The 15,430-nt window shown below is 41.4% G+C and overlaps 1 protein-coding gene and 1 long non-coding RNA gene across 5 annotated transcripts in view; one reads left to right on the forward strand and one right to left on the reverse strand.

The window, feature by feature from the left end:
- LOC102164640 (uncharacterized) overlaps positions 1-15,229 on the forward strand; it is a 182,203-nt gene extending 166,974 nt beyond the window's left edge. The window contains exons 35-43 of the long non-coding RNA XR_014831535.1: positions 554-674; positions 2,168-2,332; positions 3,435-3,500; positions 3,701-3,741; positions 3,851-3,907; positions 5,961-6,181; positions 6,665-6,759; positions 6,926-7,082; positions 11,142-15,229. This is a non-coding gene — a long non-coding RNA (uncharacterized LOC102164640). The remainder of the gene's footprint in view (positions 1-553; positions 675-2,167; positions 2,333-3,434; positions 3,501-3,700; positions 3,742-3,850; positions 3,908-5,960; positions 6,182-6,664; positions 6,760-6,925; positions 7,083-11,141) is intronic.
- The window catches only part of CPEB4 (cytoplasmic polyadenylation element binding protein 4), a 68,745-nt gene continuing 60,542 nt past the window's right edge, over positions 7,228-15,430 (reverse strand). For all 4 annotated transcript variants that reach the window (XM_005657625.4, XM_005657623.4, XM_003134043.6 and 1 more), the window contains 2 exons: positions 14,505-14,686; positions 7,228-11,656 (listed from right to left, as the gene is read on the reverse strand). In XM_005657625.4, the coding sequence (XP_005657682.1) occupies positions 11,429-11,656; positions 14,505-14,686 (410 nt within the window). In that variant the 3' untranslated portion in view covers positions 7,228-11,428. The remainder of the gene's footprint in view (positions 11,657-14,504; positions 14,687-15,430) is intronic.

A 15,430-nucleotide genomic window follows, 5' to 3' on the forward strand; every position in this document is an offset into this window, starting at 1 on the left:
CATCAGTTTTTGCCCCTTCTGATGATATGACCCCACTCAACCAGAGATGGCAAAAGAACAGAAACCCAGGGCGGGGGTGTTTCACCCTGGAGCCATGCCCCTAAACCCAGTGATCTCTGCCTTTAGTCAGGAAGCCCAACATTGCCTGACTTTGAAACCCCAGTAGCTTCTACCATCCCACACCGTGCCTGGGTCAAATTCACCCTTCACAAGGGCAAAGGGGAAATTACTAAGGAACTGAAAATCGTCTGTCTTCAAAGGCAATATAATAGAGCTGTCAGCTGGGAGACACAAGGCCTTATTCCCAGCTCCTACTCCCCTTTCCTGCTTCTTTCCCTGCAGAGAAGGATCCCAGAAAACTAACCCCTTGGAGTTCATGCTTAGGTTGGTAGCACAGACAAGACCCTCTGCTGCAGTGTGTGGTCCCCAGCAACCATGTGGGAGAAGCCGTGTTCCTAAGATGGGAAGAAAGAAAGCTGAGCTGGGTGCTGAGGCAGTGTGCCCCTGGCCTGGAGTCTCAGCTCTGATGCTATCACTGTGGCAACTCCTGTAGGCTGGATGGAGGAACGGTGAGAACAGGCAGGAGGTGGGAAAACAGCATCAGAGGGTTCCTGCCTGCTGCCATGCCCTGCCGCCCCCATCTGCCCCCCGTCCGGCACAGGGGTTGATGCTTGGTAAGTGCATAGATGATACTAGCAACAGCATCATCATCATGCTACTCACAACAAGTAAATGTACTGAGTACTTAATTCAGTGCTAAACACGGCAAAAACTCCTATCAGAAACAGATATGTATAGACCCCAACTCCCAAAGACAGTGGAGCTCCTCTCTTCATGTGTAATTCCAAAAAGAAAATACTATTATATAAAACAAGTATAAGGGCAGCCAAGAGGATTCTAGTTCCCCCCCATTATGGGTGACGGCTGCATCACTGCAAAATTGCCTCTGCCTGGGAGAGAGTTGAGATTATGATCAGGGCTGTGGGAGGTTGTGTTCTGGTTATGGGGTGTGTGTGTGGAGGGAGGTGCCACTCTGGCTTTTGGACACTGAAGTGCACTTGACAGATTCCACTGCCCTTCTCTCCCTGTCCTTCCCTCCATGCCCCCCCCCCCTTTATCCACCCTCCTTCCTGCCACCTTCTGATACCCCTCAAGGAGGGCTAGTGATCCTGATTTTAAGTCAGATACCTCTGAGTCCCCTTTTGCACCCCTTCCAACTTTAGAATTTTGTGTTTGGCCTTTGTTAGATTTGAATTCTTTGGGTGGCAAATAAAAAGGAAATTGTTGATGACTATACTTGGCTACGGCCTTAATGTCTCCCGTAGAAGGAGGAATTACTGTAAATCTATGCTTCAGAATTCTAAGTTGGTTCTTCCAGGCTCCACAGCATCATATCTGTTCAGGAACAGCTGTTCAGGCCATAGTAATGATCAAAGCTGTGCATTCCAGAGCTTAGTGCTCTAATAATGGCAAACACCTCTTCTCTTTTCTCTCTCTCTCTGTGAAGAACATAAATTCTCTGTAGACATCTATTTTAGTGATTCTGACATCTCAGTCCAGAAGCAAATATGCCAGGGCTGTTTTAAAATTCGACAGGACACACCAGTAAGAAAACCTCTCCCTTTGGATTTCAGGACTATTTTTGTTCTGGTTACAGAGATGGTGCAGAGTCTCAAAGGATGAGATTTGTGAGGAGGCCTGATTTCTATATAGAATGTGTTATTCAATTTCAGTTCTATTGAAAGAAGGAAAATCCTTTCTCTTTGGTGGGATTTTCCTTGAATCTAAAGAAAACTGATGTAAAGATGTATACATGTGTATTTTATCTCTATCTATCCATCTGCCTACATACCTATCCGTCCATCCGTCCATCCATCCATCCATCTGGCTAACTAGATATCCTTCCTTGGCACCCATGTGATTATCGTTGGTTGGGCCTCTTCTTAGTCACTTAATGATTTAGGGGACAACATAACAACCACAAAGAATAGCTATCACCTTATTAAAGACATCCTTGCCAAACAAAATAAAGGAAAATGATTTTTGGATGGGTCTGTAAAGTGGTATGTATGCTTTCAGTATAACCTCTTGGTGATTTCTTAGTCAATGGGAGGGTCGGGATGGGGGATTGTAATGAAATTTCTCTTTTTTGTTGGAAATTTACAAGGGGTAAAGTGAAACAGGACCTGGAGTCTGTGCACCTGTGTTTGAACCCTGACTTTGCAAACTGGTTAAGCTTTCTGAATCTTCAGCACCTTTAAAGTGAGTGTGCACGTAGTATCTGTGTCATGGGGCTGTAGGAGGAGGCAGAGAAGCATGATGCCTACACACGGTAAGCACCCTGTCCTTTGCTAGTAGTTGCTGTTATCATTATTATATAAATTATTACTATTTTCACTCCCAGAACTGCTTGTGTTTCTGAGATTTTTGGTGGGGGGGGGGCGGGAGGGGTGGTCTCAGTGCTAGGGAAAAAGGCTTTTCCTTTGTTTCCTGCCCCAAACTGATACCTCTTTTTTTCCTGGTGGTGAAGTCATAGAGAAAGGATATGCACTATGAAGTCTGTAGATCCTTGAAGAGAATAGGAATGGCATTTTAACTCCCTTGTCCCTACTCTTGGAAATGTATACCCCATTTTGGCCACGGAATCACAGACTCACATTTAAGGGGGCTAGTGAGGCAGACAAGAATTGTAGAGCTTTCAGAGCTTCACAGACTTAAGTGCTTCCATTGTGGCCTCTGCTACCCATCTAGAGGACCTTGAGCAAATCCTTTAATTAAGAACCACAGTCAAGGAGTTCCTGTTGTAGCGCAGCGGAAACAAATCTGACTAGTAACCAGGAGGTTGTGAGTTTGATCCCTGGCCGTGCTCAGCAGATTAAGGATCCAGCTTTACTGTGAACTGTGGTGTAGGCCAAAGACATGGCTCAGATCCTGCATTGCTGTGGCTGTGGTGTAGGTTGGCAGCTGTAGCTCCGATTGGATCCCTAGCCTGGGAACCTCCATATGCCATGGGTGCGGCCCTAAAGCAAACAAACAAAACAAAAAATGCCCCCCCAAAACCTCAGTCAAATCCCACCTTCTCTCTAGTGAATTGCTTCATCATCCTATCTCTATACTTTCAAACAAGATAGCTTGCTCCTGAATTTGGTTTAGGAATGAAACTTTTAATAACAAACCCAACTTAAAAAAAACCATCTTGCCCATTGCTATTCCAGGAGCAGTGAGGTTTGTGGGGGAACTGGGGAACTGGGGATGTGGTAGGTGGGGATTGGAACCCAGGCTTCACCACCTACTAGCTGTATAGGCTTCCAGGTCACCTGACAGCTCTGGGACACAGTTCTATATTCTGTTCAGTACCTCCTGTTGGGAGTGGATACCTGTCAAAGTAAGTGCCTGACACGCTGCAGGTGATCAGCAATTCCATCCTCTTCCAGAACCAAACCATGGTCACTGAAGAGTCAGGAGAGCTGAGTCAAGAGGCCATTCCACTGCTCCCCAAGGTTAGACACATGGGCTGCTTGGCTTTTTCCTCCAATATAAGAGGTGAATCATGCCTCCATTCATTCATGTGAGGAGGCCCAGCTCTCTCCTGGATTCTGTCTAAACTCTTTTATTGTTTCACAGACTTAAATGACCACAAGGTTTCTTCCTGGGTAACAATTTTTAAATTTTTCCTCTTCCTTTTTTTTTGTCTTTTTAGGTCCGTTCCTGTGGCCTTTGCCACAGCAACACCAGAGCTGGGTATACACTGGATTTTGACACTGCTGTTCATTTTTAACTTCCTTGAGACAAACTGTACTTTTCCAACTCTGGTCACCACAATGAATCACAATATGATACTTTTTTCCAGCCAGCCAACAATGACACTCAATTTAACCAGAGGAAGATCTGAAATCAGAATACACAGGTGAGACTCAGACATGCCAAAACAAACTGTTCTCTAATATGAGAGACTGAATTGGTACTGCTAGATACAGACTTCATAGCCGGGCACCAACGTTTGTTTTCTGAATTCTTAGTTTTGTTCAAAGCCTGCGGTCCCTATTCTCAGGACATGGAGTGGCGAGGGTGTACTGGGGGAAGTTGGCGAGGGAAATTTTTTAAGGAGGGAAATGATATACATTATCAGGAAGGTGTACAAGCATAGCACACAATGGCAGATTCAGAGCACAGGTTGCTTGTGTAACATGGTATTTGTGGCACCTTGAGAAACAAGGGCTGATCTGAGCCAGTGAGGAGTGTAATCAAAGTAGCCTGCAAGATGATAGTTCATGCTGCAGAGTAAACTCTTCTGTTTTTTTCTGGGAGGAGGAAAGGAAGGAGCTGAATTGGAAATGTGACAGGGGTTAGAAGCTAGGCAAGTAAGTAGAAGCCTAGTTGAGTTCAGTGCAGACAATGGCAATAGCTCTGGATATTACTGAGGCAGGGCACGACAAGGAGCCGTTGCAGAAACTAAAATGTGGTTCTAAGGCTGACAGCAGCCAGTGTGCTAACATGCAGAACAGTGTACCCCAAAGGCTGTGCCACAGGATCCTGCCTTACCTGTAAACAAAATCTACAAAGAAATTTAGGGGGAAAGCACTTGAAACAAAGCAAATACATTTCTTCATTGTAGAACTTCTCAAAGCCTTAATAAGCTAATTGTCTCTCTTGATTTACCAAGAAACATACTGCTTTACCTTCTAAGCTAATTTAATGATGGAATTTTTTCTTTTTCTTTTTGCCCTTTTCTCTTGGTAAAGATTACTTTAGTGCACTGGAGATCATAATTTTGGAAATAACCATTAAGAGTTTTTTGTTTATCATTCCAGCATTATACATTTCAGAAAAAGAATTACCTTTTAAATGTGTTTAACTCATTTCATTGAAATCTCCAATATTCCTTAATTTTTAAAAACAGGAATTTACTCTCCCCATGAATTTTTTTTCATTAGGGCCACACGTGCAGCATAAAGTTCCCAGGCTAAGGGTGGAATTGAAGCTGTAGCTGCCAGCCTACCCCACAGCCACAGCAATGTGGTATCTGAGCCTCATCTGCAACCTATACCACAGCTCATGGCAATGCCTGATCCTTAACCCACTGAGCGAGGCCAGGGACTGAACCCGCATCCTTGTGGATACTAGCCGGGTTCGTTACCGCTGAGCCACAATGGGAACTCCTTCTCATGATTTTTGATCAGACTTTATTTTTCAAACTTAAAAAAAATTTAAAAAATTACTTTCCTGGAGTTCCCGTCGTGGCGCAGTGGTTAACGAATCCGACTAGGAACCATAAGGTTGCGGGTTCGGTCCCTGCCCTTGCTCAGTGGGTTAACGATCCCGCGTTGCCGTGAGCTGTGGTGTAGGTTGCAGACATGGCTGGGATCCCGCGTTGCTGTGGCTCTGGCGTAGGCCGGTGGCTACAGCTCCGATTCGACCCCTAGCCAGGGAACCTCCATATGCCGCGGGAGCGGCCCAAGAAAGAGCAACAACAACAAAAAGACAAAAAAAAAAAAAAAAATTAAAATTACTTTCCTTCTTAACTGGGTTTGAATACAAATACAGCTCAGGGACAGTTAAGAATGGAGCAGAGGAGTTCCCACTATGGCACAGCAGGCTAAGGATCTGGCATTGCTACAGCTTTGGCATAGGTCATAGCTGCAGCTCAGATTCCATCCCTGGCCAGGGAATTTCTACGTGCCACGAGTGCTGCAACCAAAAAGGAAAAAGACAAGAAAAAAGAATGGAGTAGAGAGCTTTCCTTGTTGGGTAGGTTTAGGTGGGCTAAGCAGCCCATGTAACCTCTCACACCCTTCCTAGATTCACCATTCCATGCTTAAGGCACCAGAAGTACTGCACCTACATATTATTTCAAGATACAGTTATTACAGCACTTATGATACATCACTTCCCTAAAATAAATATTTCCTGAAATAATCTAAAGCTTCTCATGTTTTTTTTTTTTCTCCTCCCTCCTACAGTGCTGAAACCATGCCAGAGTACCCATGGATATTGCAGAGATGACAACCAAATGTCACCCACATCTCCAGTATCCCTAGGGCTTTCTCAGGGGCCCGTCACTGAACTCTGAACATAAGTTTCGGCTACTGCCAGCCAAAGCTTCTGTGACCTAGTACTCCTGGGAGATCCTGTGCAGTGGTGGTTCAGCCCATACTCTCAGAAGCCCCGACAGCTGGGAGAGGTGCGTATTGGGATTATTAAGACAATTTAGAAGCAAAAGGCCCCCAGAGTCTATTTGTCTCAGGACATGAACTGCTTCTTTTAACCTTCAGAATACTATACTCAAGGTAAGAAAGAGCAGAAATTAAATTTGACAACATGGGATATTCTCAGTGTTACACTTTATGTTATAATAAATCCTTAAACGCTTAAAAATGCAGTTTAAGATACAGATCACTAAAACATCATAGTACCCAGTAGTCCACAGATTTATGGACAATCCAAAGGTAATACTTGCAGTTCACAGGCTAGAGAGATTATAATCCCAGAGGCCGTATCCTGTGGTGTTAGGATCTAAGGGGGAACTGGAGGTTAAAATTCAAGAGAGGTTTGCTAACCCAGATCCTCTCATAGAGTGGCCAGAAATCAAGGCTCTTCGCCGACAAAGACCCAAAACTAAACCTCTCTAAATATAAACTGACGGTCTCTATTTTTTTTTTTAAAGGCCTCACCCATGCATATGGAATCGGCAAATCGGAGCCGCAGCTGCAGGTTTACACCACAGCCATCCCAACACCGGACCCAAACTGCAGCTTTGCGGTAAGGCCGGATCCTTAACCTACCGAGTGAGGGCAAGGACTGAACCTGCATCCTCACCGACACTATGCTGGTCCTTAATCCGCTGAAACACAACAGAAACTCCTGACCCTGGCTATTAAATAAACACGTGTTCTCTTCTTTTCATTGGACATTTGGCCTTCAGCAGATGACTGAACACCCACATACCAGGCTCAGGCCTCACAGGCATCATGAAGGCTACAAATAAGACCTCTGCTATGCAGCATGTGAACTGACAACGCAGGCCAAAACCAACAAGCCACTGACACGTAAGGGTTTACAGAAGCAATGCACACTTGCCATGAGTATGTATATGCCTGGACGGCTTTTCATTTTGGTTTGTTCTGCTTTGGCCAAAAAATAGAGTCCTAATATTTAAAAAATATTTTATTCCCAACCATAGAAGCATCATCATCTACTTATGTTGAAAATAAGTATATTAAAAGAAAGCTGAGTTAAAAGTTTTATTCATTCAACATCTCACATTACAAATATTTAAAAATTATATGCATACTGGTATAAATAGTCATTTGCAAACTATTTAATAACATTAATTTTCCACTAGCACTTCAACAAATGAACTCTTTTTAAAAAAGGAACTGTGTTATATAACTTAGGAGTAGAACATACAAAAATAGGAACTTAACGTGAAAATGACTTTAATAAAAAATGAATTACCCTTATTTAAAATGCTATAATAAATACTACAACCTCCCCATACACAGTAAAAACTATATGGAAATTCAGCCAAGTAGTACAATTAACTGACATACTTAAATAACTTTTCCTTCTGATAATATGAGCAATACACTGGAAAAAAAAAACATTAGGGATTAGTAAAAACTAGACACCCACTTGCTAAAAGTTTCACTTTCCAAAAAATATAACAAAAATCTGATGAAAATTATAAAAACTAATTATACTTTAAATTTTAAAAATATAAAAAATAAAACAGTTGAATACAATATTGTCCCAATTCTTACAATGCTATCAATCACAGTAGCTTTAAAATAAGATAATAAAATAAAGCAAATGACCAAAACCTCTTTTATTCCATTTTTAAAAATAATCTCAAATTTACATTAGTAGAAAGATTGATTTCTGATTCTTTTCTTTAGAAACACCAGCAAGAAAGAGGATTACTCTTAACAGTAGAAAATGACATTTTAAATGTCTGCAATTAAAAACAAAGAATTACACTGCAAAGATCTTTCAAAAGTTTGAAATAAGTATTGCACATAACTTGAAGTTAACTTGCCACAATTCATCACATTCAAGTTTTAAATCACCTTTTAACAGAAGATTCAACTCTTCAAAACAAAAAGGGTGAATTATCAAGTCTTTCCAACAGCACTCTCATAAAATGCTCAATTCATTCACTGCAAGTTTTATTTTGCATTCTGCAGAGGTCTGTGTATGGAGAAGTATATATATTATACCAAAGCGTGGGGACCAGAAGGGGAAGGAAGAGGGTTCCTTTACATAGAAAATAATCAGAAACACTTTATTTTACATTGCAAAAATAACCATGTAATTACTCTGTAACTACATTGTAAGTACATGGCGGGTGCCATGCTAGTGCGCTAGAACTACATGCTTGGTAAATTGAAGTGAGACCCTAAAATCTGTAAACTAATTACATGTTAATTATGTTTTGAGTTACATGGTAACTCCCAACTACAATCCCATGTAATCTGAAGGACATGTAATCAATAAAGTTCAGAGTAATAGATAATAATTGTTTATGCCCTGTAAATTGAAGTGTAACCAAATAATCTGTAAACACGCTTGTCACACAATCACAAGTAAATATTAGTAGAATAACAATTTCTTACATTAGTCATGCATACTAACATTACACACCTGTCTCACGGCAGGCTATTTTTTTTTTTCTTTATGTATAATTTAAAAGAGCAGACATCTCTGAATCAAACACGTAACATCAATTTATTAATATTAAAAATGGCTAAACATTCACCAAAAATGTCTGCGTTACGAATTCATTTTAAAAACTTAGTAAGAAGCTGTAGACAATTTTGTTATTTTAAATTTCTACCCTATGCTTATGAATTTAATTTTTTTTAAGGAACTACAGTGTTATCTTGTCATTTTCATGCGAATTTTTTTTTCATTAATTTGTGACTTCACATAGACTATTTCTTAAATTATAGGTACACCAATAGCTGGTGCTGGGGAAGGATGTTTAAGCAACATGCTTTCTCTTCTCTGCAGACTCTAAAATAGCATTGCCAGTGCACGACATTCATAATTTAAAATGTATGCAGAGCACTGAAATGTATAAAAAGCAGAATATAAGAAAATAAAATTTATTAAAATTATTTATATTAAAAAATGAAGTATATGAAGATCTCTCAGTAATAAAAGTACAAAAAGCTACTCTTTGCAATATGAAAAATTGAGGTATTGCATAAAGAGATATCCCGTCAGTGAAAAGTGTGCCTAAAAATGTTCACTGTTGGAAAAACAAGATATACAAAAGTAGTGCATAACAAATATACATTATGTGCGTGACAAAATAAGTTAGCTACAAAAACACTGTACCGAAATTCAGCAGGTCATGTACAAAGGGAAAAATTATTATTCAAAGCTAGTTCTCAAACAGTGTTATTTCTTGTTAACTCATCACACCTGTTTACTGAGTGGGAACAGCACGATAGCACACCCCAAGCCACCTACGAGCACTGAAAAGAATTAAAAAGAGGCCAATGAACATTCCAATTAGAATTATGTAGTTCAGGAGAAAAGAAAAAAAAAGTCCCTGACCAGCTTCACCAGAGCACCCTCTGTTCGCATGACTGCTTTCGATATTTGCAGGGGGTCTTTAAAAGCAGCTCCCTTTCTACGTCTGATTATTAGACAGCAAATGCCTCCATTTTGACCTTTGGAACTTAACAGGTAAATAGTCCATTAAAGCCTGTGTTCAAAATAAAGGACCGAGTTTCCTAAAGATGATCAGTAGGGGTCATCAGCCAGGTGGTTCCACCGTAGTGCTGGGGCAAGTCTTTGGTTTGGAAGGATCCAAGATGGTACTGCTAGGTAGCGCAACCAGCAAGATTGCCATTAGGTTTTTTGTTTTGTTTTTTAATGTTTTGCACACTGGTGACAATCCTTTCCATGGTGGATAGGGCATTTCGTACGAGAATGTAAAAAAATAAATGTTACTTCCATGACCAGGGCTTCAAGAGACTTAATTTCAGTTTACTCCTGAAGCATACTGTTCAACACATAATAACGCCTTTCAAAAGCTAGAATTTTATTTATAATAAAGCATGCATTACTTGATGGAGTTGGCACTTCAAACACTGACTATGTCCCATGCTAAGTTCTGAAACTGTAATGTTATCTTATTTTATAGGAAGAGTAAGATAAACATACGTACCTTTGCACAGATTTACACAGTTACTTAGTTCGACAGTGCAAAACACTTGGCAACTACTTAACATTTTTTTAACTTTTTTTTTTCATCTTCTATGTTACAACTAAATTACAGGATACCCAAAGTAACTTTAAATCTAAGAGTAAGCCAATCAGCAGCCAATTTAAATATTGGTTTTGTCTTCCAGTTTTGGCTACATATGTAGTTTAACACAAAATCAAAAACCATAGCCTTGAGGTATCTCTAGATCTGTTTTGTTTTGTTTTTTAATGTCAAAATGGAGAGCAAAGGCTGACACCCGATGAGTGTTAGTAAATTAGGATATAGAGTTTATACATAACATCAAAAATAAAATTTATATATTTGTTCTTTAGGAGAGGAAATGCTAGTTTTCCCACCAGCTGTCATTCATTCTAGCTTTGGTAGGTCTGCTGGGGCTCTGACCAGATAAGTTTAATAATAAGTAAGTGCACTCCCCTCAGAAGTAAATGTACCCAATTTTTACAGTCTAAATTTTCAAACCTGTTTAAAAGAAAATAAACCTAGCTCTGCCTACTTTACCATTTTTTTTTTCTGATGTGGTAGTAACTTCGAGGCATAATGAAATTATGTTCCGCCTCTAAACCTTTGAAGTTCGTTGTAATGCTGCTTCAATCTCGCTTGTGCATTTACGTTTGCTTTAACATGCTCTTTCCTGTTAATAATTGTTAACTTCCTCCACTGCTGTTAAAAGAATAAAAAGGGGATGGAAGAAGTGAGAGAAGCAAAAAAGATGAAAGAAAAGAAAGAGAAAGGCAAAAGCACTTCCCTGGGGGAAACCCCGCGTCAGGAGAGATTGATAGTGTTATTGTTACGTGGTTACTTTAATAAAAGTATTCTTATCTGTTATATTAATAATCATTTAATTAAAACCCCAAAATACTCTATTGTTTCATTTCTCTTTTAATATTTCTCTCTCTCCTCTAAGAAAATGTTGCAGGAAGTTTGGGCCCTCTTGGTGTCTCCAGCAAAACAAGAGAAGAAAACTCCCCTGCAACATGATGGCAATACGAAAAAGGAGTTCGTACATATTGTTTTCAGTGACACAAGAATCTACAAAACACCTATATTATAGGTCATTCTTTCCGTTAGACTATTGTTAGCTTACAGACTGCACAAAAGGACATGCCAGCATGAAGAGGTTGAGGAAGGGGGCAGAATGAACAGAAGAGTGCACTTATTCGGAGGCCTGAAAATGAGCACTGCAGTTATCCTCTAGTTCCAGCGGAAGGAGATATGTCGGGGACGGTCACCGCCTTCCTTCACCAGGGGCTTGTGGAATTCCCTGCCAGCGCGAGAATGAATAGCAGCCCAGCAATATTCACAGTAATACTGCAGACAGGTAACATTAGCACAGAAAAATGGAGCGAATTTCCCCCCACAACGGGCCCCCTGACATTCATCACACAGCTGATCATCCAAGACATATGGCTTAACTTCCACCTGCAATCAAAGAGCAAAGAAAGGAGTTGGCATTGCTCAGTGAACGGACCTGGCAACTCTGACCGCGGGTGGACGCTTGCAGCCACTGTCTAAAGGAGTCTGTGCCAAGTGCCCAAAAGGAAGGGCCGGTAACGCTGTCACTGAAATTCAGACAGTTCATCTTTTAAGCACCTGGGAAGGCTTTTATACCCATCCTTTTACATTTTTGTCTTATTAAATAAATACTTTTCAAATGAAAGAAAGGTTCCAGCAGAAATTGAAAAGTGAAGCCAAGTTCATGTTTGGGAACATCAGAAGGAGGTTTGACCCACAGGAGAGTTTTCATGGACACGAACCGCCACTTTAATCAGTGGATCCGGGTCGCTGTCAGATGCAGAATTATAATCTGCACCAGACCAACTAAGAGAGTCCTAGTGCCACAACAGAGCACCTCAATGTACAAGTCAGAGCGAAGCTGCTTGCATCACACGCTCTTGAGCTGTAATAAGGCCCGAGTCATGGTTTCTATTCACGGCGAACACATCTTGGGTTACAGTCATGAACTTCTAACTCCAGCAAAACAAGATACAGCCCCAGGACTCATAATCCAAAACCTCGCTTTATTCTTTGTCAGGAAGAATGGTCTACCTCAGTTGGAGAGTCTCATAAAATGAGGTCTGCTCCAGCGTCCGACAGGCCAAGCTGCCATTTGAGCCTCTCAAGCATTAAAAATAAGCTGGCTCTTAATTCCCCAGTGAGAAGAGGGTCGGGTATTTTTAGTCTTGGAGCAACTCACAATTGAAACTCCCTTAAACCAGGCTATTACTACCACTGGCGCCACCCACCTCTGACAAGAAATCCTGACAAAGGTTAGCCGTGAGCAAAAGAAAAGTGACAGGGAAGGCAGGATGAGCAGAATAAACCAGAGGATTGAGCTCCTGGCCCTGAGGCCATTCCAGAACACTCACAGTGACAGGGACACAGGTCAAAGAACTGGATCACAGAGGAATACAAATGAAGTCTGAATTTCTAAGGGCGAATCTTACGACTCTGAAACCCATGTAGCAATGAAGCAGCGAGGTAGGAGAGACTGTGCACTCAGGATGTGTGTATTTTTCAGTGTGAATAAAAAGGAGCTCCTCCTGCCCCCTTCATCCGAGCTTACAACAGAATCCACACCCTTCTCCTTACTATACCCCCGTAGAGCATGATGACCACCAGAATGGTAAAATTTCAGCTGCCACCCGAAGTAGAATAAACATGAAACGGAATAGAAGCAGTAAATGAAGACCACTATTGACTTGATAGTTTCTACGTACTGAACCGAGAAAGGCACAATACAGTCAAACCAATAAAGACTTTTTTGAGCACAATGCCTTGGAGTGTTGGATGTCTACGTTGGCCCTAAGGAAAGCGCTAGTCTGCCATGAAATAAGGAGCGGACACCAGAATGTAAATCAGTATATTGCTTACTTCATCAAGAAGGTCTTTCTATGAAAAAAAATCTCAACGGAACTAAAATACGATGCTTACTAATGTGGTGGATTCACATTCTGGTGTAAATCTGGATCTCACTGCAAACGAGCAACAAACCGTATCAACTGGCGGTTGGTTCACAGGCCACCCTTGGAGTAGTACTGCCAGGACAGATTTCTACCCACCAGAACATAAAGAGGTCCCCTGAGGACAGGGACCTCTTGTCCTAGGCACTAAAACATTTGCTGAGTGCATGAAACACAAAGATAAGAAATCTGTGGCAGCAATATGGATGCAACTAGAGAGTCTCACACTAAGTGAAGTCAGTCAGAAAGAGAAAGACAAATACCACATGACATCACTTATGTGTGGAATCTGAAATGTGGCGCACACAAACCTGTCTACGGAACAGAAACAGACTCACAGCACAGACATGGAGAATAGGCTTGTGGTCGCCAAGGGGGAGGGAGAGGGAGTTGACAGACAGTGAGTTTGGGGTTAGTGCTGCAAACTTTTATTTTGAATGGATAAGCAAGGAGGTCCTACCGTACAGCACAGGGAACTAGAGCCAATCTCTTGGATAGAAGAGGACGGAAGAGAACACGAGAAGAATGTGTGTATGTATGACTGGCTCACTTCGCTGCATAGCAGAAACTCATACAACACTGTAAATCTACTCTACTTTAATAAAAAGATTAAAAAAAGAAAAACCAAAAAACTCATCTGTAAATGTAAAGAAAGAAGACAAATAATGGAACACAGAGTCTCAAATATAATAGCCTGGAAAACAGAAGAAAGAGTTATCTTTGAGGTTTTATCCAGCCTTTTGATTCAGAGCCAACAAAGAGGAATTTAAAGTAATGAACCACTCCCTGATTTCAGGTGGGAAGACAGATTGCAAATGAAAAGATTATGATTTCTTTTACTTAATCTGTTACAATGAAATATTTCTTACACATGCAGCCCTTGAGGTGAATTTCTTCAGTCATTTGTTATACAGCGCATAGGAAAACAGGGCTCGCTGAGATATTCTCGATACCCCAGGTTTAAAAAAGAAGGCGAGGAGCTCTCAAGGGCATTCACATTTGTATACTTATAACACAGTACAAAGGATTTGGTAAATACTTATTGAATGACCAACTGAACAAACGAATGGATGAGGTGAAAGTCAATTATAGTGTTCTGGTCAGGCTACTCAGAAAACGACGAGAGAGGAAATTCATAGGAAACTCTTAGATGTATCCTACAGCACGCATCTGTCTAATGGGTCCTATAGGCATAACCACCCGCTGTCGATTTAAATCCCCCCCGCCCCCCCCCCCACCCATTCCAAGCTTGGTGATGACACAGAGGGTCATTCTGAGAACTTTCCAGAATGTAGTCCAGGACTTACCCGTTTATCTATCTCTCCATGCTGCAGCTGCACGAAGCGGGCACTGATAGCAGCTATGTAACTCTGTTGATTAGAGAAAGCGACGCGCCCAGCTCCTTTTGGGTACTTCAGCTCAGGGTCGGTATCAATCCCGGCATAGCACACACCTCCGTACAGCCGGTCCATTATCATGGCAAGCTCCACTGCATACGGAGGAGGGAGCAGACACGACATTTGAAGTCAGGAAAATTCATCTGGCTCAGCAAAGATTTCAGCAAAAGCAGTTCCTCTGTCCATCATTATAATATTATTAAAATGACACTAGTTTCTACAACCAGCTGTCTATTGCATTTATCTTTATTCTAATGTAACTAAGGCCAGGGACTCTGCTGGGTGTCTCACAGATATTCGCTCTTGATCTTCACAACACTATGAAGTAGGGAAGTAGTAACTTCCTGAGGAAAGTGGGACAGAGAGGACGATCAGTCTGTGCAAGGTCATGGGAAGTGAAAAGAGTGTGCCCTCGTCTGTCTGCTCTATACCATGGCGCCGCCACATATTTACCAGTTAACAGTGTATTGCTTAATATAAATAGTCTTTTGGACACTACAAATCGGATAGGTAGCCTCTTTGGGGGTCCTTCGAGTGTATTTCCATCAAAACCCATTTTACCTTTCCTTACAGTCTAGCTATGTGCCAGTTTCCCACATAGAAACTTGAGATAATAAATGTATCTTCTCCATGAAGAGTTACAGTTTTGAAGCTGCATTCTTACCCACTTTATGCTCAGTGTGTGTGTGTGTGTGTGTGTGTGTGTGTCTCTGTCTCATATAGGGGCGTGCCTGCGGCATATGGAGGTTCCCAGGCTAGGGAGTCTATTCGGAGCTGTAGCTGCTGACCTACACCAGAGCCACAGCAACGCCAGATCCGAGTCGCATCTGTGACCT

The sequence above is a fragment of the Sus scrofa genome, chromosome 16 (genome assembly GCF_054392235.1).
Source record: "Sus scrofa isolate SSC_HxYL_T2T_F1_AM1 chromosome 16, Sscrofa_HxYL_maternal_Yorkshire_Landrace_v2.0, whole genome shotgun sequence".
Classification (NCBI taxonomy): domain Eukaryota; kingdom Metazoa; phylum Chordata; class Mammalia; order Artiodactyla; family Suidae; genus Sus; species Sus scrofa.